At 40.2% G+C, this 27,894-nt stretch overlaps 1 protein-coding gene across 1 annotated transcript; it reads right to left on the minus strand.

The window, feature by feature from the left end:
- On the minus strand, nucleotides 1-27,817 carry ITGA2 (integrin subunit alpha 2). The gene is made up of 3 exons (XM_049648912.1): nucleotides 27,763-27,817; nucleotides 26,673-27,326; nucleotides 1-258 (listed from the first exon to the last, which is right to left on the minus strand). Exons 1-3 carry the CDS (start codon nucleotides 27,815-27,817, stop codon nucleotides 137-139), a joined length of 831 nt encoding a protein of 276 aa, XP_049504869.1. The 3' UTR covers nucleotides 1-136.
- Nucleotides 27,818-27,894: the final 77 nt, after the last annotated feature.

Genomic DNA, 27,894 nt, shown 5'->3' on the forward strand with positions numbered 1-27,894 from the left:
TCAAGGAAAGATCCTTCATTTAAGGATATTTGAAGATATCCATTAATAATATATTCATGTACCAATTTGAACAAGCAGTTGGAGCCAAACATTAAATTTATTTAGTATTTGTATTGAAACCATAGAGAGAATATTCTTACCAGTTGCCTTTTGGATTTACAAACTGCTGCAGAGCATAGCCAAACTGTTCACTTGAAGGACCGGAAAATATCTTTGCTTCTAGGAGACCAACATTGTATGCCATACAATTTAAAATGCCTATTAAGAAAAATGAAAACATAGTCCATATTTACAATTTGTGAATATAGTTTTGTAATACAATTCTCAAAGACCACTTAAAAAAACTTGTTTTATGTAATAATCGTTTTCCTTATTAGTGTTTACCAAGGACACTATTAGTGTTTACCAGTACTTATTTGGGGTTCTGATACCATGCTAAAAAAATTTTAATGTTTTATTTATTTTTGAGAGACAGAGAAAGAGACAGAGCATGATCAGGGAGGGGAGAGAGAGTGGGAGAGCCAGAATCCAAAGCAGGCTCCAGGCTGTCAGCACAGAGCCTGCCGTGGGGCTCGAACTCATGAGCTGTGAGATCATGACCTGAGCTGAAGTTGGATGCTTAACTGACTGAGCCACCCAGGTGCTACCCATGCTAAATACTTTATATACATGATTAAGTACCCCATTCATCCTCATGGCAACCCTAGAATATGATTGTTAATATTATATTTGTTTTGCAGGAATTTCTAAGGTTCCTGAAGAGAAGTGTGTCTCACACGTGGAAAGAAATAAGGGTGAGGGCAGGATTTGAACACAGGGCTGTCTGATTCAACAGTTTGAATTCTTAAACCACATATCACCTCTAGGGACTTTTAAATAACTCTAAGCTGTTCAAAGGGCTGAAGGCTATCTACTTTTTCTCTTGAATCCCCAAGAAGATTTTGACACGGACTTTGTATGAAATATCTGTTGGAAAAGCACTGCTGATTACCTCAGAGAAGGAGGAAAAATCACAGCCCCTTGAAAATTGTATCATTTTCTTTCATAAGAGATCATTTTTGAGGATGAAAATGTAGAGAATGGTGTCCTATCTCGTTTATTCCAGTGAGAACTGTCAAAAGTGGTTTTGGCTTTTGATGCTCCTTTCTGAATGCCCAAGAAACGATAATCATTTTCAAAAACAACAAAGACCCTGATAGGATAAAGCCTTGCTAGACTTTTTTTTGAAAAACCTTGTTTGTGATGGAAAGGGAATGAGGGGAAAGAGCACGGTTGATAGCTGTCCGTCCTTCACTCTGAAGAGAGAAGGATGTGTGGATATTAACGCTGTCTGTGGGAAGGGGAGTATGCTTCATCCTGTTTGAGATCTGTTTATTTTTGCAGACACCGAAGGCAGAGTGGGCTCTTTAAAACTGACATCCAAGTTCTACTACTATGTGTTTTCATGAAAGAATATCCCACTTTCTGGACAGCATTGAAAGTACACAGTTTTCATCAATCTATTGTTTCAGCCACTGGAAGGTTGGAGGAAAAGGGCTTGCTATTCCACTGTGCCTGCGCAATCCTGAGAGCAGAGTGTGCCAAAGGAACTATGAGGTCAGTGATAAAACTTTGGGAACTTAAAGTAATTAACGTGCTTCTCTATGTGCCAAAGCCATTCTACCATCTCTTGTTCATTCAAGAGAGCTCAGCCTATTATTTCTTAAAAAGACAGTCTGTCAGGAAGAGGACAAATAATAATTTTGAAATGCTCTGCAGCAAAATCTACACAGCTCTACATTTGCAGATTTTCTCTTTAACATCTATTTCTCATATGCACCACTGCTCCTTTATATTTTTCAGGAAATACAATGCAAAAGAAAATAACATAGGAAACTAAGGAGGGAGCTGGAATAGACATAGAATACTGGGGTCTTCAATCAACAATCCTGGTGTTTATCTTCAGCCTACTGTGCAGAATGCGATAAACACTATTTAAATATGTTACCAATGTTCTAACATACTAGTAGAAGCTTCAGGAAATGATATCAAATGTCTAATGCTGGAAAGACCACATATGACCATAATGACTCCTTTTAATTCATTAGACCTATTTGATTAGACTTCAGCAGATCAGGTAATGACATGAAATCACACTGGAATTCATTTTATCATTTAGCAGTTAAATTTCAATTTATGTATATATACACATATATACATATGTATACCTATATTTGTATATTAAATATACATATATGTACATACATACACACATATATAAAATATTGTTCAAAAACATAGATCATTCCATCTCTCTACTTAAAATACCCCAGTGTCTTTTATTAACTAATTAATTAATTCTCAAGTATAGTTAACACATGTTATATTAGTTTCAGGTGTACAGTATAATGATTCAACAATTATACACATCACTCATTGCTCATCATGATAAGTATACTTTTAATCTTTTGTATCTAGTTCACCCATCCCCTTGCCCACGTTGCCTACCTCCCATTTGGCAGCCACCAGTTTGTTCTCTGTGTTTAGGAGTCTGTTTTTCTGTTTGTCTCTTTTTCTCTTTGTTTGTTTTGTTATTTCAATTCCACATATGAGCAAAATCATATGGTATTTGTCTTTCTCTGACTAATCTTTTTCACTTAGCATTATACCCTCTAGGTCCCTCCATGTTGTTTCATATGGCAAGATTTCATTCTTTTTTATGGCTGAATAATATTCCACAACAATATTTTACACACACACACACACACACACACACACACACACACCTTCTTTATCCATTCATCTACTGATGGGCACTTGGATGGCTTCCATATCTTGGCTATTGTAAATAATACTGCAGTAAACGTTGGGGTACATATGTCTTTTTAATTTAGTGTTTTTGTATTCTTTGGGTAAACACCAGTAGTGGAGTTACTGGATCATATGGTAACCATATTTTTAAGTTTTTGAGGAACCTCCATACTGTTTTCCACAGTGGCTGCACCAAATTACATTCCCACAAACAGTGCATGAGGGTTCCTTCTTCTCTACATCTATGCCAAGACTTGTTTTTACTTTTTTTTTTTTTAATTTATTTACGCCATTCTAACAGGTGTGAGGTGATATCTTATTGTGGTTTTGTCTTGTGTTTCTCTGATGTTTAGCGATGTTGATAATCTTTTCAGGTGTCTGTTGACCATCTGGATGTCTTCTTTGGAGAAATGTTTGTTCACGTCTTCTGCCCATTTTTAATTGGACTTTTTTTTTTTTGGTGTTGAGTTGTATAAGTTCTTCATATATTTTGGATATTAACCCTTTATTGGATATATCATTTGTAAGTATCTTCTCCTATTCAGTGGGCTGTCTTTTTGTTTTGTGGATGGTTTCATTCAGTATGCAGAAGCTTTTTATTTTGATAAAGTCCCAATAGTTTAATTTGCTTTTGTTTCCCTTGCTAGAAGAGATTTATCTATAAATTTTTTGGTGTTGAGTTGTATAAGTTCTTCATATATTTTATATATTAACCCTTTATTGGATATATCTATATCTATAAAATTTATCTATAAAAATGTTTCTACAGCAATGTCAAAGAAATTATTGCTTATGTTTTCTTCTAGGAATTTTATGGCTTCAGGTCTCACATTTAGGTCTTTAATCCATTTTGAGTTTGTTTTTGCGTATGATGTAAGAAAATGATCTAGTTTCATTCTTTTGCATGTTGCTATCCAGTTTTCCCAACACTGGTTGAAGAGACTGTATTTTTCCTATCGTATATTCTTGTTTGTTTTGTTATAGAAATATCCCAATGTCTTATCAGTGCATTGACAATAAAATCCAGTTTTCATACCATGGTTTCAAAGGTCATTCATGATCTGACCTTGTGTATCTGGCTTCACTTTCACCACCCTCTTTGCTCACTATGTTCCAGCCACTCTGGCTTTCCTTCTGTCCTTTGAGCACAAGCAGCTCATTCTGCATTATGGCCTTTGCAGCTGCTTGACCCACTGTCTACAACATTTTCTCCCAACTCAGCAATCTATGTTGGGAATTTTCTTCCCAGCGCAGCATCTAACCTATTTACTATTTAGGTCTTCGCTCAAACAGGTCTCTGCTCTCTTCATAGAGACTTCCCCTGACTCCTCTATCTAGCAGCAACATCCTACTCCATCAATACACCACTATCACAGCACTAGTTATCTGAAATTATCTTATGTATCTGCACTGTTTTGTGTCTGTCTCTGCCTAGTAAGACCTAAACCCCTTGAGAGCTCAGATCTTATTTCTTTTATTCACTCTTTTTTCTCAGCACCTAGTATAATATTTGTTGAATGAAATGAATTTTTGATTACTATATGCTCTTCAATGATAATTTGGAATATAGAATAAATTAGGAATAAAGCTCACTCATAGTCACATCATCTTAATGCAAGTGCAGTGAATTTGGATATACTTCCTTCCAACACTTTTTCTTCTATTATTCCAATTTGTATCATACTACTTTTTAAAATTTTTTTAACATTTATTTACTTTTGAGAGACAGAGAGAGACAGAGCATGAGCAGGGAGGCGCAAAGAGAGAGGGAGACACAGAATCTGAAGCAGGCTCCAAGCTCCAAGCTGTCAGCACAGAGCCCAACGCAGGGCTCGAACTCACAAACCATGGGATCATGACCTGAGCCCAAGTCGGACGCTTAACCGACTGAGCCACCCAGGCGCCCCTGTATCATACTATTTCTTAATGCTTACGTCTTCTTCTTTCAGAATCATTTTGACTCATTTGATGCCTCAAGAAACCTTGTGAAAAAGCAAAAATGTAGCTATTATTACCATTGTACAAATAAGGTTAGATGCCATTCTTCCTCAATGTCACACAATTGGTAGCTGAGCTCAAAGTCTTGGCCTGGCTCATTTTCTCATCCTTACTGTCCAGAACTTCCTTCATCAATGGTCTGCTCAATTCCTCACAAAATACGTCATTTTCCATCACCATTCCTTATCCCATTGATCCCAAATCTCTTCTTTCCTGCTAATTCAATTCTCCCTTCAAGACCATGCCTCTTTTGATAAATCTGGACAATTCCAATTCATTATACTTATTTCTCTTCAAATATATATTTACAACTCACTATCTATGTCATCATTTCACAACTTAGCCTATGATAATTAGTTTATAGTAAACTTAATGTAAGTATTCTGTCTAATCCAATATCTATTCCTTCTTTGAAGTCCCATTATGTATAGAAATATGTTTCTGTGTCTATCCCATAACTTAATTGAATAATATGGAAAATAACAACCATATTTGGTTCATTATATTCCCTTTCCCCACAACCATGCTTATATGTCTATACCCACTAATAAATGGATCATTCAAAACATATTTATCCAGCTCTTTTGCGTCAGGCATTTTCTAGGTCCTGAGGATATAACAATGAACAAAACAGACACTATCCCTGCTGTCATTGAGCTTTGTTCTGGTAATATGAGTAAAAAACTAATACATCATAACAGGATGAGTATTAAATTTCAGAGAACTATAAAGAACTCTGAACCAAAAGTTGATAAGAGGGTAAATCTAAGCCTGAAGGCTTCACAGAAGAGGTGGCAATTAATCTGGATCTTAAAGGATGAGTTGAAATTTACTACATAGAATGGAAGGCAAAGGTCATTCCAGGCACAAGGAATATCCTGCTCAGTGGTATAGAGATGTGAAGGACAAGAGTATGGAATAAAAAAATTGGCGCAGAAAGTCATAGACTGTTTCATTCATTTATACATTTCCAGTTCTACATTAGATGCAGTGAGTTTGAAGGTGACTTGAGCTTCACCCTGCCAGGGGCATATTATTACCCAAAGTATAAATCTTCCCTCCTGGTCCTTATGTGAATGCCTGTGAATGCAATAATAGTGCAACAAACTCAAAGGATTTATCCAGGGTAACCTTGCTGTGCATTAGTTAGCAGTAATGAAGTCCAAGCATTCCAGTGAATCTCATTAAAATTTGCTGCAAATATAAGTCCTGTATCCCCTGGACGTCTAACCAATCTTCACTATGTCCACAATTGTCTTTGGTTATAACCTGGCTTGTTGCCATTTTAATACCCATAGGCAAACCAGATAGATAAGCACAACTTGATTAATGCAGAATTCTTTTTTCTTTAATTCATTTAAAAAATTTTTAGAGAACCTTCTGCCTGGATAATTCTTACTCATCTATGAAGTAACTTTGGGGGGGAACCTTAATAATTTAAGAATTAGTTTCACAAATATGAAATTCATCCTCTCACTTTATTTTGGAAACCAATTTTAAATTATAAGATAATTCAAAAGAGAAATATATGTTTAGGGATTAGATATAGTTAACCCAGTTTTGTTCTTAGATTGTAGTGAGGCTCAAATAGGAACAAAATCTTTTGAAAAGAAGAGCAGAAATAAATGCATAAAACAAAACAGGTCATTCTATACTCACTAACAAATATTTGGCAGAGGAAGTTTATTGACTTCCAAAATACTATTGTAAGAGATTAATGACACATATTTATAGTAAAGGATGGCAGAAGGAGGATCTAATTTGTGTGACCAATGCATAGTTTAAGCATATCTCAATATGTTGAAGGGCTGGTGGAGCAGGCTTTTCATGGAAGGGGTTCATTTGCAGAAAGGTCCAGGGTAATATAAAGGAAGAAATTCACGTTAAGAGAATCAAGGCCAAAAGCAAGAGGTAGATTTGGGAAGAGTGGGGCGTTTTTAACGAGGGTGATTATATTGCATTCTGACCCATTCCTGCAGATGTATGCTGGCATTTTAGGGGGGCAATGTCTCTGTTAAATAGTAAACAAAGACACAAGAACACTGGGGCGCCTGGTGGCTCAGATCATGATCTCATAGTTTTGTGAGTTCAAGCCTCTTGTCAGGCTCTGCACTGGCAGGGAGGAGCCTGCTAGGGATTCTCTATCTCCTCTCATTCTGATGCTCCCCGACTTACACTATCTCTGTCTCTCTCAAAATAAATAAGTTAATTAAACAGAAAACATAAAAACTCTTCCAGCTGTAAAATAAATAAGTCATAGACATGTAATGTACAGCATGGAGAGTACAGTTAATAACACTATATTGTATAGCTGAAAGTTGCTAAGAAAGTAGATCTTAAAAGTTCTCATCATTAGAAAAACCTTTGTAGTTATATGTGGATGGATGTTAACTAGACTTATCGTGGTGATCATTTCACAGTATCTGCGTATAGAGAATCATTATGTTGTACACCTGAAAGTAATATAATGTAACATGTCAATAAAAAATAAAATCCAAATTAATCATCATATATATATATATATATAGCAGTCACCAAGACATGGGGCAACATGCTTCGGGGACAATGGTTCCCAGGAAAACTGTGCTTGATAGTCCAGGAGAAACGCTCTCATCTAAATCAGGTGCAGGTGAGACTCCAGGTGTGATCTGTCCTGGGGCAAAATTTCCCTCCATCTGTGGGTCTATGAACCTTGAAAATGAGTTGTCTATTTCTAAAATACAGTGGTATATACACAGAAATAAACTCAAAATGGATGAAAGACCTAAATGTGAGACAGGAAACCATCAAAACCCTAGAGGAGAAAACAGGCAACAACCTCTTTGACCTCAGACACAGCAACTTCTTGCTTGACGTGTCTCCAAAGGCAAGGAAAATAAAGGCAAAAATAAACTATTGGGCCCTCATCAAGATAAAAAGCCTCTGCACTGCAAAGGAAACAATCAACAAAACTAAAAGGCAACAGACAGAATGGGAGAAGATATTTGCAAATGACATATTGGATAAAGGGTTAGTTTCCAAAATCTATAAAGAACTTACCAAACTCAACACCCAAAAAAACAAATAATCCAGTGATGAAATGAGAAGAAGTCATGAATAGACACTTTTCCAAAGAAGAAACTCAGATGGCCAACAGACACATGAAAAGATGCTAAACATCACTCATCATCAGGGAAATACAAATCAAAACTGCATTGAGATATCACCTCACATTGGTCAGAGTGGCTAAAATGAACAACTCAGGAAACAACAGATGTTGGTGAGGATGTGAAGAAATGAGAACCCTCTTGCACTGTTGGTGGGAATGTAAACTGGTGCAGCAGCTCTGGAAAACAGTGTGGAGGTTCCTCAAAACATTAAAAATAGAACTACCCTATGACCCAGCAATAGCACTACTAGAAATTTATCTAAAGGATACAGGAGTGCTGATTCATACAGGCACATGTACCCCAATGTTTACATCAGTGCTATCAACAATAGCCAAATTATGGAAAGAGCCCAAATGTCCATCAACTGATGAATGGATGAAGAAGATGTGGTTTATATATACAATGGAATACTACTTGGCAATGAGAAAGAATGAAGTCCTGCCATTTGCAACAATGTGGATGGAACTGGAGGGTATTATGCTAAGTGAAATAAGTCAGTCAGGGAAAGACAGATATCATATGTTTTCACTCATATGTGGAACTTGAGAAACTTAACAGAAGATCATGGGGGAAGGGAAGGGGGAAAAATAGTTTCAAACAGAGAGGGAGGCAAACCAAAAGAGACTCTTAAATACAGAGAACAAACTGAGGGTTGATGGGGGGGGGGCGTGGGGGAGAGGGGAAAATGGGTGATGGGCACTGAGGAGGGCACTTGTTGGGATGAGTACTGGGTGTTGTATGTAAGTGATGAATCACAAGAATCTACCCCTGAAACCAAGAGCACACTATATACACTGTATTTTAGCTAACTTGACAATAAATTATATTAAAAAAAATAAAATACAGTGGTATGATAGGTATGTGACAGACATTTCTATTTCAAAAGGGAGACTTTAGAAGGGATGAAGGGTCAGAGGTACCAAGAAAGTTTAACATAGCAGGTCATATTCCATTAGGTTCCAAGTCTTGAGAATAATCCTCTGTTGCTCAAGGCACTGTCCTCTGGCCTACAACAGTTCTACTGGTCTCTGCTTCTCTGTCCCCTTCAGTCCAAGGTGGGCCTCTGCTTCTCTGTCCCCTTCAGTCCAAGGTGGGCCTCTGCTTCTCTGTCCCCTTCAGTCCAAGGTGGCAGCATTTCTGCTGAAACAACATTCCTAAAAGCTGGTAGGTCTCCTGTGTACATCCTGGGGATCTAGGCCATTATACAAGAGAGCTCTCCACAGATCTTTCCTGGATAATTCCGTCTCTATCCCTGGCCTCTGCTGAGATGGTTGAGAGGATCTGTGAATCACATGCCTAATCTGTACTGCAAAATTTTCCAACCACACCCTTGGCCTTCTCTTCAGAGCAACACTTTCTTAACAATGAGTCTCCTAATATTAGCTTTCATTTTTGTAATCTGGATAGGCTGAGAGTTTCTTATATCATTAAGTACTGTTCTGTTTTGTTGGGAAGTTTCTTTCTCAATGTATCTCTTTCCTCTTGCATTTTACTACATTCATTAAGGAAAAAGCAGGCTGCACCTTCAACATTTTGCTGGGAAATCTCCTCCGCTAAACATTTACGTTCATTGATTGAAATTTCCGCTTTCTACACAACTGAAGGACACAGGTAGCATAAATTTTCTGCCACTATGTAACAAGGATTACCTTCCCTTCAGTTTCTGATAGCGGGCTCTTCATTTCCTTCTGAGAACTTCACCAGAAGTGGTTTCAACATTCATGTTTCTACCAACAGTCTCTGAAAGGCAATCTTCAAAGATCCTCTATCCAAATAAGGTAATATTCATGGATTTTTGGGAACTAGGACATAGTCATACCTTTTGGGACTACCATTCAAATTCATACAATGGGTATGCCAAGAATGTAAGATCCTGACTGCTGTTTACCTGGTCCATTTTCCAGGGTTATGTGTCTAGTGAGCAGCCTTGATAGATTTCCCTCCAGGACAAAGAAAAGGCTTGCTGACTTCTTGCTGTAAAACATACATTCCTCTCTTGTAATGAATGCAATCTAGTGTGTATGCAGGCATCCATTTGGACCCCTTCACATACTCTCCATGAGACTTCATGGGGAAGCGAAAGGGTTGCTGATATAAAATGCTCATGAGCATGCTACTAGTTGTGTGGTGAGTAATAAAGTCCTTTGTCTCCAATTCAGGAATCTCGTGTCATCTGTCAGCATCAATGAAACAGTAATAGCCTGATGTATTAGCTTCTACATGGGGCAAAATCAAGTTCTAGACCTGACAGAGTGGAGAACAAAAACTCCACAGTCAGGAAGCTGGAGGTTGAATGACAATGAAAATGGATACCGCCTGGGAGTTCAGAAAAATCTTGGGAGAGCACTGTATTTTCCTATAAGAGTGGAATAGGGATTTGAATGAGTCTTATCTCAATTTTTAGAAGCAGAGAGATTCTGGCTGACATCTGGGTAATAATTCCCTGCCTCATGGTTTGTGCCTACTTTTTTTTTTTTTTTAAGAAAACAGTGTATGCATGTATTATTTATTTGACAATTACTCTGTATTCATATTAAAGAAATACATGCATCACTTCTATGACCAGCGATAAATCCATTAATATATTATTAAGGCTAACGTGGTGTTATGGATGAATTGCAACCCCCCAAGTTCCTCTATTGAAATCCTAAGTCCTAATGTGATTACATTTAAAAATAGGGCCTCTAAGGAGATAATTAAGATGAAAAGAAGTCATAACGGTGGGACCCTACTCTGACAGGGCTGGTGTCCACATAAGAGGAAGAGTACCAGACAGTTCTCTCTCCATGTGCTCACAGAGGTAACGCCGTGTGAGGACAAAACAAGGAGGCAGCAGTCCACAAGTCAGAAAGGAGGTCTCACCACAGACCAACCCTGATGGCCCCTTGATCTTGGATGACCAGAACTGTGAGAAAATAAATTTCTGTTGTTAAAGCCACCCAGTCTGTGATAGTTTGTTAATGGCTGGCCCAGCAGAGTAAGAGAGGGAGAAAGATTATATCAGAAAATTTTAATATACTCTTCTGAGTTTGGAAGATAATTCTGTCAGTCCATGTGTGTGCATTTCTAAATACAGGAGGGATATATACTAATTCCACTTATATCTTTTAAAGTTCATATTTTGTGTGAAAAAAAATCCAAGTTTTTCCCTGACAAAGTAACTGCATCAAGCCTTGGACTAGTGTGGCATGTAGATGGTTTTGAGGCCCTTTCACATTTTTTGATCTTGCAGGCAATAAACATCTTCAAAAGTCTACTGTAAATTCTTCTTAAATTCATTTATTATGACTTAGTGCTTCCTGACAACTCAATGGATTCTCTTTTTTTTCGTAAAGAGAGGGAGGGTGAGTTGCCATCTGGCAGACTCACTATCTCCTAGTGGCCAAGAGGACTGGGAGTACCCACTCTTCTATTCTATTCACTTTCTATTTTCACATTTTATTCCTAAATTCCTTCCGTGTGAAAGGAGAAATCCTCATTCTCCCTCTCTCACAGAATAGCATTTTTGCACATTTAGCAAGTCAATGCCTGCTGAATAACTTGCTCAGTAACAAGATACGCCTCACATACCCTGAGGCAATGTATGGAAACAACAGGCATAACTGAAGTGAATATTTCCTCTATTAAATCTCTGTTCACAGGCCACTTCTCTATAAACTTTGGTTCTGGTCTTCCTCTCCAATTCATGCCTACATACACCCTTATTCTAACTCCCTTGACACTCACCATTTGCCATTTCTTACTGTGGTGGACTGCCTTGAAAAGTTACTCCATTGTTCTCCTGTGTGAATTCCTCCTGGAGAGCTGTGTCATCATTCCCTCCCCACCTGTCTGATCTCACCTCCTGCCCTATTCCTTCAGCTCACTCAGCTGGACTCCTCCTTAAACACACTCTGATTTCGAGCCTTTTGCATAGCTCCCTATGCATGGAATATTCTTTTCTCAGAAATTGTCACGTTCACTCTCACTGCCTTTGTGTTCGCATCAAACATCAAGCTATCAGAGCTGTCTTTCCTCACTACCTGTGGTGGTCAGGTGGCTCCCAGTGTTATTCATGTCTTTGTGTGATCCTCTTCCCTGCGACTTCAAACCTATAGAAGTGAAGATTCAAAACAGAATCGAATGCCCTAGGATATATCACTTCTGTGATTACATTACATAAGATTGTAACCTCTGTCTTGCACACAGATGCACTCTCTCTTTATCTTTGATGAAGCAAAGAGGTCCACAGGATAAGGAACTCAGGGCAGCCTCCAGTGAAATCCAGCCAGGAACTGAGGCCCTTCGTCCAGCAACCCAAGAGAAAATTAATTCTGTCAACAATCAGAAGTGGATGCCTCCTCGGGTAAGCATTCAGATCAGGCCCCAGCCCTGGTCCACACCTGAGTGCAGCTTTATGAGATGCCTTGAAGCAGAGGACACCAGTGAAGCCAGGCCCAAATTCCTGACCCACAGAAACTGTAAGATAATAAGTGTACATTATTTAAAGTCATAGCCTGTGTGGTAACTTGTTATATAGTAATAGGTAACTAAAACAGAGCCCCCTGTAAAATAATACATGCCCGTTTTCCACCCCTGCCCAACCTTCTCCATCTCCCTTACTCTGCTGTATTTTTAATAATGCGTAACTACCTCACATATTGGAAATCTATCTTTTTTATAGAGATCAATGAAGACCAGTTGTGTTAATAAATATGAATTCTGGACTGGTTCAAAGCAAGAGGCTTGAATGCAGGCTACTGAGAAGATATACAGATAGATGGATTACAAGGTAGATTAGTAAGTACGTATACATATAGGTACACACATGAAGAGACAAATATACAGACACATTTTTTACTAGCATTTTAGAGAACACTTAACTTTGGTTTTTATCTAGCTAGAGGAGAACCCTAAAAAGAAGATGGACTATTTTGGGGGGTGATGGGATAGCAGAAGTCAGCCAGTGCTAGAAGTACAAGGATTTTTTTTTTTAACTGAAAAATCCACATACTGGGGAAGACCAACAGTATTATCATAGTGCCTAAGCGCACAGGGTTTGAATAGCTTGGTGACCTTGGGCACATTCCACATCCCAAATAGGCCACCACTTCTTCACCTGTGAAGAAGATATAATACAGAAATCTACCTCATCATGACCAGACGATGCATATAAAACTCTCCACCCAGTGCCTAGCAAGTGATGAGCCCTTAGGAAAGACAGCTATTTTTGCTTGTTTTGTTTTGTTTACTATTAGTGTCTATATGTTACTGAGGATAGTATGCTTTTTGAAGAATTTGAAAAAGGCCTACCAATCTGTAATCCCACCTTTACCTCTACCATGAAAAAATATCTTAAATGAGTTGCCATTTAAGTTTCTGAGAACTGCTGTATAATGGGTGGGAGGATGTCACATTGCTGTATTTTGCTGAGGCATACTCAAAGTATACCACGAAAGCCAAGAAAATATTATCAGTCAGTGGATCCTTCAGGAAGCCACACAAGCAGGAAGTGGGTTTACTCAGATCCCGACTTTAAACTTTGAAAACAGACTTTAAACTTTAAAGTGGAGCTAATCATTATTTAGAATATGCATGACAAAATCAAAAATGGTCATCGGTCACATTAGATCATTTGAACACACACACACATACAACCACGGGAACTCATTTTCAATAGCTTTGTCTTCAGGCTAAAAGGACAAAAAATGCAGAAATAATGTAGCCCTCTCCTGCCCCTATAAAAAGCCCAAAGCAAGTAAACATAGAAATGATAGGCCCTCTAGAAATGACCATATATTATATACAGATTAAAGCTCTATTATAACTATAGTGCTTTAGAAAAAAAAAAAAAAGGTAGTGCAAAATCCAAAAGGATAAAGTGACCCTCACAACTGCTTTTGGATTATAGCAGCACAACACTTTCCTGCTTTCATTAAGAAAGAAAAATGTAATTTTTTCTTTAAAAGACTTTGTTTTCAGTGTAGGAGCATCAGGGTGGCTCAGTTAAGCTTTCGACTTTGGCTCAGGTCATGGTCTCAAGGGTTGGGGGTTCGAGCCCTGCGTTGCTGACAGCTTGCTGACAGCTTGGAGCCTGGAGCTGCTTCAGATTCTGTGTCTCCCTCTCTCTCTGCCCCTGGCCCACTCGTGCTCTGTCTCACTATCTCACTCACAAATAAATAAAACATTGAAAAGAATTGGAAGGCTTTGTTTTGAATGTTAAGTATTACAATTCAGTAAGGATCTAGGTGCTACCCTTTTCCTCCACAGGTGATGTTAGAAATGGAAAAGCAGAGCTGCCTTGAATCCTCCAAGTTCCCCAGGGTCAGACGCTGCTGCCATAGGACAGGCACTATATATAGGTCCCTTAAACGGGTCTCTTCAATAAATGAATGATGATCAAAATAGATGAATACTAAATGTATGGATTTTTTTTTTTAAAAATAGCCTTATATATGCTTTTCCAGTTTGCAAAATACTTTTCTATTCATAATCTTATTTGATCCTCCCATTGACCCAGAAAGGTAAGGAATAGTTTGCCTATGATACGTGAAGTCACTCGGAACAATGGCGTTTGGTTTTCTCTTCAGGGCTGGAGTTCTTTCCCTGATGCCATGAATGTAAATGTGCTTAATCCTGGCACGCTTTGTTGTATTGCACTTTATTGAGCTTCACGGATGTTGCATGGTGTTTTTTGTTTTTGTTTTGTTTTTTGTTGTTGTTGTTGTTTTTACAAATTGAAGGAGTGTGGCAACCATGTGTCAAACAAGTCTATTGGCTGCATTTTTCCAACAGCATTGGCTCAACTTCATGTCTCTGTGACATATTTTGGTAATTCTTGCAATATTTCAAACTTTTTCATTATCATTATTATATTTGTTATGGTGATCTGTGATCAGTCATTATGACTTGCTGAAAGCTCAGGTGATGATTAGCACTTTTTAGCAATAAGGTATTTTTAAGTTAAGGTAAGGACTTTTTTGGACATAATGCTATCATATACTTAATAGACTACAGTATAGTATAAACATAGCTCCTGCATACACTGGGAAGCCAAAAATTTACTTAACTCACTTTATTGCCATATTTGTTTTATTGTAGTGGTCTAGAACCGAAGCCCCATTATCTCTTATGTATACCTGTTCATGTTTGTTTAGTGTAGTGGCTCTCAGCTGGGAGAATTTTGTCCCTTGGGGGAATTTTGTAATTTTTGGACATATTTTTGGTTGTCCCACTTGGGGTGGTGGTGGCTACTAGTGTCTAGTGGGTAAAGGCCAGTGATGCCACTCAACATCCTATAGTACACAGGACAGCCCCTCCACCCACCCCCAGCACATCCCCCTGTCCTGGAAGAATTATCTGGCCCCAATGTCAATAATGCCCATGTTGAACAGCTCTGATAAAAACGATGAACTATCTCGTAAGCACTATGAAGTTGATTAAGTTGTGGTGGTTTTAAAATCTGTCTGGGAATTACTTGACACTCTTCCCATCAAGAAAATAAGTCTCCTCCCTCAGAATCTAGGTGAGACTTTGTGACTGCTTTGATGAACAGAGGCAATTGCATGATTTCTGAGTCTAGGTTAGAAAAGACCATGCAGTTTCTGCCAGTATATTGGGAGGGACACATGCCTTTGGATCCCTGAGTCATCCTATAAAAAGTCAGGCTATCAGAGAATGCCAGGATGGCAAGACCACTTGCCTATCCTCTAAGAGAAAGAGCTGCCTACCCTCTGAAAGTAACCACATGAAAAACCTCAAGCCAGAACTGTCCAGCCAAGCTATTCCCAAAGTCCTACTCAAGAAACTATGAGAGATAACAAATGATAGTTGCCATTTTAAGCCACTAAGTTTTAGGATGATAGATTACATGACAATAGCTAACCAGAACAATCTCCAAATTCGGTCACCCGAAGTCAAGTGCTCTGGCAAACAGAATGTCTTCTCTCTTAGGGAATGTGCTTCCCCAAAGGGTTCTGTCCCATGGAAGAATAGAAATCTTAACCAGAGGACTGCCTCTCCTCAAGTGAAATGGATTTTAATCAGCCTGTGGGAAATAGGTGACCAAGGGTAGGGGGTGGGGTTTGTCAAAGAGATTTTCAGAAGAAATTCTGAAGAGCCTTTTGAAATGATGGATAGCACACTGCAGGCTGGAGTCCTGGGCATTATTCACTTTAAAAACTGATTATTATAAAGCTGAGGCATTTATTAGATGATCTTTTGATGTTCTTCTAGGCCTAACTTCTAGAATATTCTAACCTACACATATTTTTCAAAAGATAGGTATATTTAAAGAGTAGCTTCAAAGGTGCACCCTGACAAATATAAAGAATGAGAGTTAAAATAAAAAGGAAGCATCACTTTACATCCACCAAGCTGACAAAAAGTTAAAAAAAACACTACAAAAAGTAAATTAAAATCCTAACGTTGGTGAAGTTTGTAAATTCACACGTTATTGATGCCTACACTGTTCAATATGCAACAAAAGCTAAAAAATAGCCATAACATTTGACCCAGTAATGCCTCCGCTGGAAATTGTCCAAAAGGAAAAAGGAAAGAAAAAGCTTCTTGTACAATGATATTTATAGCCACATTATTTACAGTAGGGGAAAAATCCCACAGGAAACAACCTAAATATCCGAAAATGAAACAATAGTCATGATATGGCAGGATGCATTATTGCAAAGTTGTAAATATGAAGCCCATATAGAAAAGCATATGTAAAAGATATCAAGTAACCAAAAAAGTAAATTGTTCATTTCATATAGATGGTAGGTATATCTATAAAAATTACTTTCACACTTATAAATATCAAAATAAAGAATATAAATATATTTCTGTTAAGATGAATATTTTAGTATAGGTCACTTTCCTGGAAGACTATTAAAATATTCTGCTTTAATTACCCAAATTTAGTATTTTAATGGACACATGTACCTCAAAGTTATCTGAATTCTGGTTTTGTGTTTATTTTTATATATTTTTTTACCAATCATTTTTTTTGGGCACTTACTATATGCCAGGTCCTGGGAATACAATGATGAACAGAACTGAAGGTGATTTTAAAGAATGTATTCAGTGGGAGAGAGAGTGAGGCTGAAGCTAAATTATGGTGCTGCTTTATGAGAACAGAATAGGCGAATGGGAAAGTGCTTGGGGGAAAAAGATGTCAGTGATGTCCTAATACTTTTATTCATCTTGTTACTTTTCAAATACAGCTAGCCTGGTTGGACATTTCAAGACAAAGAAGAGATATTTTAGGAGCAAACAAACTCAGTCAAAGAAGTGAAGGGAAAAAAATCAATGAAAGAAATATTTTAGCAAATGCAGATAAACCTGCAGGTAAAGGCTTTTTTGCATACTCTAATTGGAAAGAACTAGGAAATTTTCATCTTGGCCTTCATTCAGAAAATGCGCCTTTAATTCACGCTACAGTGACTGCCCTACATGTCTCATGCAGTCATCACTCATTCGACAAAATTCAACTTGGCACAAGTGAAAAAGACATGGCCCCTGTCTTCTCAGGGTCTGCAGTCTATGTGGGTTAGAGCTGTGTAAGCAGGCTTTTGAGATAGAAACTGCTATGCATGTGAGGAGGATACCCAAATTGGACTGGGGTTAGGAAGGTTTCCTGGGGTGCATGAGCCTTGATGAAATTGACACATAAATGATGTGCAGAATAGGGGTTGGGGCATAAAGAGTATTTCAAAAAGAGAGAACACGGACAAAGGTAAGAGACCATGGGGCTGTACTGTTAAAAAGGTTAAGGTCATATCTCAATTAGACCATAACAAAAAAGTAGTAATAAAATGGTGTCCTATAATTTGGGGGCAAAAATTAAATACTTTGATAATCAAAGGGTTTCTTCCTCTTTAAAAATGTTTTTATTTATTTTTGAGAGAGAGAGCAGGGGAGGGGCAGCGAGAGAGGGAGACAGAGGATCCGAAGCAGGCTCCGTGCTAAGAGCGGACAGCTCCATGTCAGGCTCAAACTCACGAACCATAAAATCACGACCTGAGCCGAAGTCAGACACTTAACTGACTGAGCTACCCTGGTGCCCCTAAAAGGGTTTCTTAATTACTATGGACTATGGTCTGAATGTTTGTGTCCTCTCCCCATCCCCCGCCAACTTCCTATGTTGAAATCCTAACCCCCAAAGATTATGGTATTAGGGAGTGGGGTCTTTAGAGGTGCAAAGGCTTCACCCTCATGAATGGGATTGGTGCCTTATAAAAGAGGCTCCAGAGACACTCCAGCCCCTTCCACCAGCCAAGGAAGAGGCCTTCCACCAGAATGTGACCACGCTGAACTTCCAGTGTCTGGAACAGTGAGCAAAAAATTTCTGTTTATAAGCTGCCCAGTCTGTGGTATTTTGTTATAGCAGCCCAAATGGACTAAGACATTGACATAAATTATGTCAAAAATTACATTTTTATACTAAAAAGAAAATAAATATCACATAAAAGCATCTCCATTTCCAAGGCTAAGTTATTCTTTTTTCCCCCCCAACAATGTTAACAACTACATAGAAAAACTAAGTCAATTGCTGTAAAATATCTATTTATACACTAGCATTTGGAATATGGCTTAGGCAAGGTTATAAAATCCAAAATATTCAGTGTCCATATTCTAACAAACATCCATGAAGCTATTTGGTGAAAGGACCTGAAGGTAACTGGTAAACAGTTTGGAATAGAGTTATCTGACTGAGCTGACCAGAAGCCAGATTGAGTTCAGTCTGCATTTCCACACGGTATCCATGGGAATGAGATCAGGCGTGCACAAAGACAAACAAAGGCCACCTTCAAATGAATGGGAGAGAATGACAACTGCCAATGTTCAAGGCACCCATGGGCGCAAGAGCTTTGCTCATGCTTTTCAAAACACAATGAAATAATCTCTTACACTGACAATACAGTGTCCATCACTCCTTTATTTCCATGGCTCTGTTTAAACATTAGCCTCATTTTTTATACAGAAAGCCTTTCAATGATCAGGAGTTATGTATGGCTTCTGTAGTAAAAACTGTCCCTAGTCACTTTAAACTATTAAAAGGAAGAACTACAGTTACCCTTTCAGAACACAGAATAATAATGCGGGAATCTTCACTCACAAGATCGCACAGTTGCCATGAGCTGTTTGGACAACAGAACAGACAACTCTTTCAAAGGAAGAACAATATATTTGAAAATTATGAACAGTCCCAATATTCTATGGACCTGGAAACATTAGAAAAATATGCAGTTCAAGTTTATACTGGTTGGTAAATGTAATTTATGTGTACAAGAATCAGCAGGCACAGACTGGAAAAAATACTTGAATACTAGCTCTTTGGATTAATCACAACTTCAACAAAATTAAGAATTGACATTAATTTCTTTTCTAATTTATATAATTAAATGAAAATGTTTTAAAACACTGTGAAAACACCATTGAGTTACACAGAATAAAAGCCTTCAATATTTTACTAACAGAACCTTTCAAACCCAACTCTAATTCTCTGGGTTATATGGGACTATGATTTCGAAAAGATGACTTTGAGAATCTTTATTATACTGGATAGAAATAAAGAACTAAAAGCTTAACTGGAGAAACATACCTGTAGCTCTAAAAAAAAACCTCTTTGTGTTTTTAGGAAATCTGACTAAAGCACGGATGTTAATTCTGCGACCAGAATTGGAATATTGTTATATATTATGTACCCTAAAATCCATGCGAAGTTTATTAATCACAGCTACATTAGTGCAGTAAGTATGTTCTAAAACAAAAATAAATACAAGGGCTCCTTCATCAATCCAAGTGGCCACGCTGGAGGGCAGGGGGTGCCTATTCCCACAACTTGGCTGTCTCCCTCTGCACCCCTCACAGCCGTCAATTTCAGCTTGGTCTCATCAGCCCATATCCTCTCCATGTCATATGCCAGAACCTACTCTGCCTTCCCTATATGGTCATCTGTGGCTCCCAAGCTGTTGCCAGAGCTGTTGCTGTTGTGGCCATCCCATTCCATCCCCCCTTCTCTGAGACCCCTTTGCCATGAATATCAGTGCTCCTCCTCTCCCCCAGTCTCTCCTGTGTTAGGGACTCTTGCCACATACAGAAGCCTCAATGCAATTCTCAAAAAGCACAAGTGGACCATACAATACCATAAGCAATAGAAGTAAAACAAAAAACAAAAAACAAACACAAACAAAAAACACCTCATTATAATAATTGTTATGAAGTCTCTCCCCTCCTGGCACTCAGACACTCCCTCTTCTCTTTTACTATCTAACTTCCTGACACTGTCTGTATTTCCTCATGGTCTACTTACTCCTCAGCCTACCCCACTCTGGCTTCTGCTTTTTCATGCCATGGAGACTGTCCTCATCAAGGCTGTCCAACATGCTTGACTTCTATGAATATGACCCTACTGACCAACTCTTCCCTCTCAAAATATTTGTGTGGTGCCCCACTTACTGTAGTATTCTTTCTACTCACTGCTCCCACTGCTCTTTTCTCTCTCTGGCATCTCCTCTTCCTCACCTGACCCTCTCAGGTAGTCCCTTGGGTTGTGGACAACGCTGTCTTCTGGTCTCTGCCTGACTCATCAATGCTGTGTCTTCAGTGACTCTCTAGATGCCCCTGACTCCTGAATCTCTAGCCCCTGTTGTCCTCTCTCCTGCTTCTAACACTGCTCTATCTATAACTATCTACCTACTAGACATGTGCTCCTGAATGTGTCCAACAACGTGTCACAGTGAACTGATTATCTTTCTAATTTGCCTTCTTTCCTTGCCTCTCTGTCTCAGTCAGTAGCACCTCACTGAGTTGTCCACACCCAAAACCTAGGCCTCCGTCTTATCTTCTCCTTCACTCGTTGCCATTGTATAAATCAACCACAAATCCTGTCCATTCTCCCTTGCTACCTTTCAAATGCATCCCCTGTGATCCTTCCCTACTGCTACTGAGTTTGAGCACCATCATCTCCCAATAAAACTAAGGCCAGAACTATTTCTTTCCTAAGAAAGGTAGTGCCTTCAGTCTGGCCTCCTTTCAATCCACCATCCACCCTGCCACTGGAGTAATCTACTCAAGAAACCATCCGGTCATGTCACTCCCCTGCTTAAGGCCCTTCAAAACCTTCCCATTGTCCTCAAAAATCCATGCTCCTGACTTCCATTTACAAGGTCATTTATGGTCGGGTGCCTGTTAACCTCTCAGCTTTCACCCTCTGTGAATACCTTGAACAGTATGTTGTGGACATAATGGCTTTCTCCTTTCGTATTCCAGTATCTAAAACATCTGACCCAGGAACTTGGAGACTTGGGTCCTATCCCTGGTTATGTTACTCTATTATCATCACTGACAGCCATTTTAAAAGGGGAGAACTGGACTCTGACCTCTGCAGTCCTTCACAGCGGATCCGAATAGTGAAGATTCTTTCCTGTCCCCGTGAAGACTTGTGGGGAGGTTTGCTACTTATATGCATCACAGTGCCATTTCTCCATCCTCTGAACTCAACATTAAGTTCTGTACCACTCATTAGCAATGAATTATATGTGACCAAATGGTAACTATTACACTATAGAAACTTATGGTACATATATATGTTATAAGCATAATTACAAAACAACATAACAAAAACAACATAACCACATTTTAAATTACATAGACTTTTTTTTTTTTTAGGCACAAACAGGTAAATGACTCTAAATTTCAGTAATTCAGAAACTCAAAGACAATATCAAGGACCTGCTTTCTGTCTCTCCACAGGGCTAGTGTATCGGCTTTATCCTCAAGCTAGCTGACATTATGGTTGTAGGACAGTTATAGCTGTTGCAAGCTTCACATGACCTGGCAATACATTTCTTAACCAACATCTCTCTTAAGAATGAAAAATTCTTTCCCAAAAGTCCCCAAGCAGATTTCCTTCCACATGCCATCGTAATTACATGCCATGTCTAAATCAGACATTGGAGAGAGGTATGAGATGACTGGGAATGGCTCAGGGCAACCACCCTTCTAGGTCCACCTGACCTCCTAGCTGTGCAGAGGAGGAGGTAACCCAATAATTGGACTTCTGTCAGAAAGGAGGATGGAAGGGTCTGAAGTTGGTTAGGTACCTTCCAGGGACTGAGACAATGTCCTTCCCTCATGGTTGGACTTGTTTCCAAATAGCCTGTAAACTCTTTGGACCATGTTTCAAGTTTCCTATAGTTGGGCCTAGCAGGTTTCCTTGCATAAAAGTTGCTGCATAAAAATATGTTCAAATACTACTTTTCTGGAATTCACTGTGGCCAGATCAACAAAGCACCTACAGGTCATCTGAAGGGGCATCACAGGAATCACCTTCATATACAGAATCTATTGTTGTCTCAGGATTTGAGGTATTAAGTTTTTTCTCTTTAGAGAGACATTCTTCTACGTGTTCTTCTAGGTAAATAATCAGTCACCATAACAAATGAAAAAAAAAAAAAAACCACAAAAACCATCCTATCTCAGTAACTCCCGAAGCTGAGCAAGGCTAATAGTCCAGATTAAAACTTTTGACTCTAGTGGTAACATTCTTATCACATCAGGATGATATTTTTGGTCCCAAATACTTTTCCCATTCTTCCTGAACTTCTTTATTTTTGACATATTGACTTGGATTTGTGTCTTGATTTTTATGAATGTCTAAAATTCCATTATTAGAAGCTCATCTCTTTACATTAACAGGCTTCTGCCTTTTAATAGGCCCAAGGCTGTTAACACATTAAGACAGGAACAGACATCACCTACTTTAGAGGGAATTCATTCGAGCTGATGCATTCACTGATTCTTGGTGTTGAAATGTACCTATCTTGGTGTTCATCTCACAACAACGTGATATAGGCAATACTGGAATTTTAATTTCTCAGGAAAGAGGAGGTACAGTGCTAACATTTAAGCAATTGCTTCCAAATCTGTCTATATATCAGAAATGTGTGAATAATTGTCTTTAAATTCTGATTCTGAGCCCCAAAGCATGAATTTAAATCAAATAGTGGCTTGTGAACCAGGACTTCTGAGAGCAAAGCTTAGTCGGGGTGGGGCAGGTATAGCTGGAGAGCTATGGGGTGGGAGGTTACTTTATCAGAGGGTGGTTTAAGGCTATGAAGGTGCTGAGCATAAAGGGGAAGAGGTGGTTTAGGGTTGGTTCCAGAAATTAGAGGTTACCTCAGACTCCTCTTTTCGTTATAAAATAAAAACTTCCCTACTTTATAATTTTGCTTGGCTTTGTCTCTTCTAACATAGGACAGTGGTTAATTACAAAGGGATAAGGGGAGAAGGGAAAAAGCATGAAGGCAGTGAAGGCAAAGGGAATAGTCTGGAAAACAGCACTAAATATGGTCTGATCAAGCGCAGTCAGAACACAGAAGGATGTGTACAGGTGTATGTATGTGGCTTTGGGGTGTGTGTATCATGTATGGGCCTACGTGCAGTACATGTACCCGTGTTTGAGTCTGTGCAGGAGGAGTGTAGCAGAGAAAAGCCTGAATCTGGACTTCACCCTTCGTGAGATGGGGAGCCACCCAAAGTTTGAAGCAAGGGGTTGACTGGATACAGATGAGTGTTTAGAAAGATAACACTAGTGACAATGAGAAGAATGGACCAGAAGGATGAGAGCAAAAAACAGAAAAAACACTTTATAGTTGTCTAGACACAAAGAAAGCAAGGGTGGTGGCGGAAGTTATAGGAGGTGGGGAGGAAGGACAGAACTTGGAGATGGGCTGTCAGCCTGAAACACGGGAAAAGATCCCCGGGTTTAGCGTTTGCATGATTATGTTGCCATTACACAACAGGAGACGATACAGCAGAGAATTCTGGAGGGCAGGTGTTGACTTCAGTTGAGGATGCATTGAGGACATGCTTACGGGACGTCTAGGTGGAGATATTTGGTAGCAGATGGAAATCCCGATCTGGAACCAGGAGAAGAGTCTGGCTGGAGATCCTGACTTGAGTGGGGGAACTAGCCCAGAGAGAACAGGTGGAATGAAGACAAGGACCCAGGATGGAACTCTAAACACCAAGGACTGGTCTAAACAGAGGAGCCTGTGAAAGAGAGTGAGGAAGAACCACCTGGAAAATAGGAAAATAGGGAGACTAGAAGACAGAGGTGGAGGGTGTCTCAAGGGTGTCTCAGGAGGACAGAGCTGCCAAAATACATATTAAAGGAAGGATTTACTTATTCTGAGAGAAATTAGAGTATTTACAGCTTGAAGGGAATTAGAGAAAGGATTTGAAGGTACTCATTAAAGAGGCAGTGACTCCGGGGCAGGGCGCCAGACACAGGGAGAAAAGATGAGGATTATCCATGGCCTGGCAGCACACGAGGATGTAAATGCCATCGTGCACTTTAAAATTACATTTTCTTTTCCTCTGTGGACCTATTATTTAGACTATGAATTATCTGGGCCCCTTACAGTCTTTCTTTTCCATCCTTTGCCTGCCGGTTACCATTTCAATGACTGCAGGCACTTAAACCAAGGGGTGATCAATGCGAGGTGATAAATATGAAACTGAACTCCGAGCACTGCTTTTTCTTAAATACCCATGAGAAGGTTTACAGAAAGTGTATTTGACTCTAAGTGTTAAAATGAGATTTGAGGGTTTTAAGTTTCTACACTGGTTGGCATGTATACTGGAGAGGAGGTAAGATGTATAAACACACACATATATTCTCGTTACATTTTCATTTTTGATATGTATTTATATTACACAATTGTACGGGTATATAATTTATAAACAACTATATGTGTGTGTGTAGTAATGATGACTATTCAAAAATTTTACACAGAGTAATGCCATAAAAAATTTCAGCTATCACTGACCCAGACATTCAATTATTCATGTTAATCTTGGATATTCGTGGTATCAGCAAATCATGTTGCTTCCCTAGGAACCTGGATTAATATCACAAATGACAAAGCTTTATTATGAGTACCTTGAATTAAGAGAAAACTTAGTTCTTGAGTATGCAAGTAACTGAAACAGGAGGAAGGAATAAATGTAAAAAAATATTTGTGCAGACGTCATTTTAAATCACCTTTGCTTGCTTGCACTGATTTGTCCTTATTAACTAACTCCAGGTTAAGAATCTCTATACCTGACTTCATGCCTTGCAGCAATACATTCCACTAAAGTATTTCTCACTGCTCTTTAAAAAACAAGCCTCAACACTTCAAAGATAAGAAAATGATGTTATGTTTCCATAGCTTCTATTAATAATGGGTAATTAAAGAAAGATGAAAAGCTTGGATTTAAATGTCTATTAGTTCTTGGGAAGGTTGTGGTGTTCCAGGGACTGATTTCAATGTGACTCCAACTTTATCCCAACCCCCTAGATTAAGGTTGATGGCCCCCCAAAACACTCTTAGGGGCCCAGCACAGAATATCTGTGAAGCACCAGACACAGAGTTAGACGGAAAACCTAATAATGCATAGTCTGTGCTGGGGGTGGGATGGTGGTGCTATTTCTCTGTTATCTTTGACTGGAAGTAAATGCTACAGGGTTATCTAGATTAGGTTTCTTCCAGAGTAACAAATAGTGTGCCTAAATGCCTCAATGGAGGATAAGAAATATTTCTGTATATTTTAGTAAATACTTATATTCTTTGTAAAAACACTTGTTTTGATAGCTGTTCAAACTACAAATTTTAAATTAAAAAAATTGTTTAATGCTTATTTTTATATTTGAGAGAGAGCTCTCTCACAAGTAGGGCAGGGGCAGAGAGAGAGGGAGACACGGAATCTGAAGCAGGCTCCTGGCTCTGAGCTGTCAGCACAGAGCCCTACGTGGGGCTCAACCTCACCAACCCGCAAGATCATGACCTGGGCCGAAGTCGGCCGCTTAACCGACTGAGCCACTCAGATCCCTCTCAAACGACAAAATTTAAATGCGACTCCCCCCTCCTCCTCCCAGTAAACTAAAGTTCCGATCGATCGTAAGCACACACCAGGCTCTGGAAAAGATCTGGAGGAGGTACACGTGAAGGATGATGGTCACACAACTTTGTGCAAAAGGAGTCAGGTGATGGGTGGGTCCCACTCTCACGGCCCTGCAGCTGGAGCTATGGCCTCGGTTAATTCTCTTGTTGGCAGCAGCTGAGATCAAGAAAGTAAAAAGAACTTTTCCTGGCCTAAGTTTACATTAAGTTGAACAGAAACGCTACAACAATTGGAGGAAGGCAGAAGGGAAGGAAGAATTCCCATCTGCCAAGCATTTAAGAGGCGCTTGGTTTCTCCACGTCCCCTAAGGGAAGAAACGTCAGTGCTGCGGCCTGAAGAAATGGGAGCATACTTCACACCCTTGGGCTGAAAAACAAGCATTTGGGGCTCCCAGACTCCTGCAAAGCCAGCAGGCATCGAAGAACGCTCGGGTGCGGATGCTGGGCGGCACGGGCAGTCTAAACCACGCTGCGGGACTCTCGACCTTCAGGACACCCCTTAGTCTCCACTGCCCCTGTGCCTGTGTGTGCGTGCGCGTGGCTCTAAAACCAAAGCGCGCAGTGAGCTGACTTTGAAGGGTGCTTCACAGACAGGGTGAGTCAGGCTTTATGGGGACACCAGGCGGGGGAGAGAGGGAATGGGGAGTCTTTCTCTACACAGCTCCGGATGGCTGGGAGCCGGGGTCCACGTGGAATCCAGCAGAGAGGCGCGCTGCCTGCGCCCCGCATCCCGCAAACTCCTCCCCGCTGCGCCCAGGCCCCGCGCAGGTCCCTCCAGCAGCTGATGGAGAGCGAACTCCCCGCTTACCTTGACTGAGCACTAACACCAGCAACGGCGCGCCCCCTGTCCATCCTAGCCGCATCCTGAGCCTGCCCGGGGACCGTAGCTGCTGCTCTCGGTTTGCAGAGGGACTCCAGAACCCGGACTCTTCAGAAGCCGTCCCGAGAGCTTTTCTCCCCCGCCGGGGTGAGGACGGAGAAAAGTTGCCTGGCAGCTCCTGGGGCGCCAAGGCCCGCCCCGCCCCGCCCCTCGGCCAGGCTAACACCGGATCTGCCCCGGCCCCGCCCCGCCGAGCCCAGGCCCTGCAGCCCCGCGGGGCACCTGCGTTGCACCACACCCTCGGAAACCGCACCTTAACTGCCCTGAGAGGTACGGGTCCTGGGACCGCCGAAGCTGCGGGGCTGGGATCCGGGCGCCTGGCCCCTTTCCTGCCCTGCACTGGACTGGCGGGGCACACCCGACGGGCGGGAGACGGCCTGAAACTACGCCGCCCCCTGATGGCCTGCAGCCCGCCCCGCAGGAGACCCCCGGTCTCCCGGAGAACCTTGCTGCTTCTGCAGCCCTTCGTGGCTCCAGGCTCCTGGAGCCTGGGGAGCTCCAGAGGTGCAGAGGTGGGGAGCAAGGGCAGCCGCGAGCCCGAAGCCACACTTTCAGGGGTGGTGCGGTGCGTGGCATTCTGTGCTTTTCTCAAGTGGGTGGAGAAACGGACAAAAATAAGTGCAGAATGACCAGGTTAGAAACTAACTCGACAGGAAAGAAGATCGGCACACAAGTGATGATTATCCGAGGTATATTTAAGCAAGACCTGTCGCAAGAGCACCGTGTGTGTGTGTGTGTGTGTGTGTGTGTGTGTGTGTGTGTGCGTGTGTGTGTGGAGTTCTCATTCATTCCTCTCCCCCAAGATAATAAGCAGCTGATGTGATTACTGAGTTTAAGCGATTTACTGAAAGACACAGAGACGAGTGAGAACCCATATATGAAATTGTGACTCTTCCTCTTTGTCTGTATTACACTGTGACCACTTCCTTCCATTACTTTAGTCTCAGATCTGGAAAAAGGACATTCTATAACCCTATCTGAGATTTTTACTTGCCAACCTAAGAAATAAGATATTCACTTTTCTTTAAATCTGGTTTTTCCTTCGAAAGTTCACTCACAAATCCCCAGCACATTACTGAAACCAGAATTCTTCCAGGGACTTCTTTTGTGAAATAGTCAAGTGTTTTAATAAATTACAATTAAAGAATTA

The sequence above is a fragment of the Panthera uncia genome (genome assembly GCF_023721935.1).
Source record: "Panthera uncia isolate 11264 chromosome A1 unlocalized genomic scaffold, Puncia_PCG_1.0 HiC_scaffold_17, whole genome shotgun sequence".
Taxonomy (NCBI): Eukaryota; Metazoa; Chordata; class Mammalia; order Carnivora; family Felidae; genus Panthera; species Panthera uncia.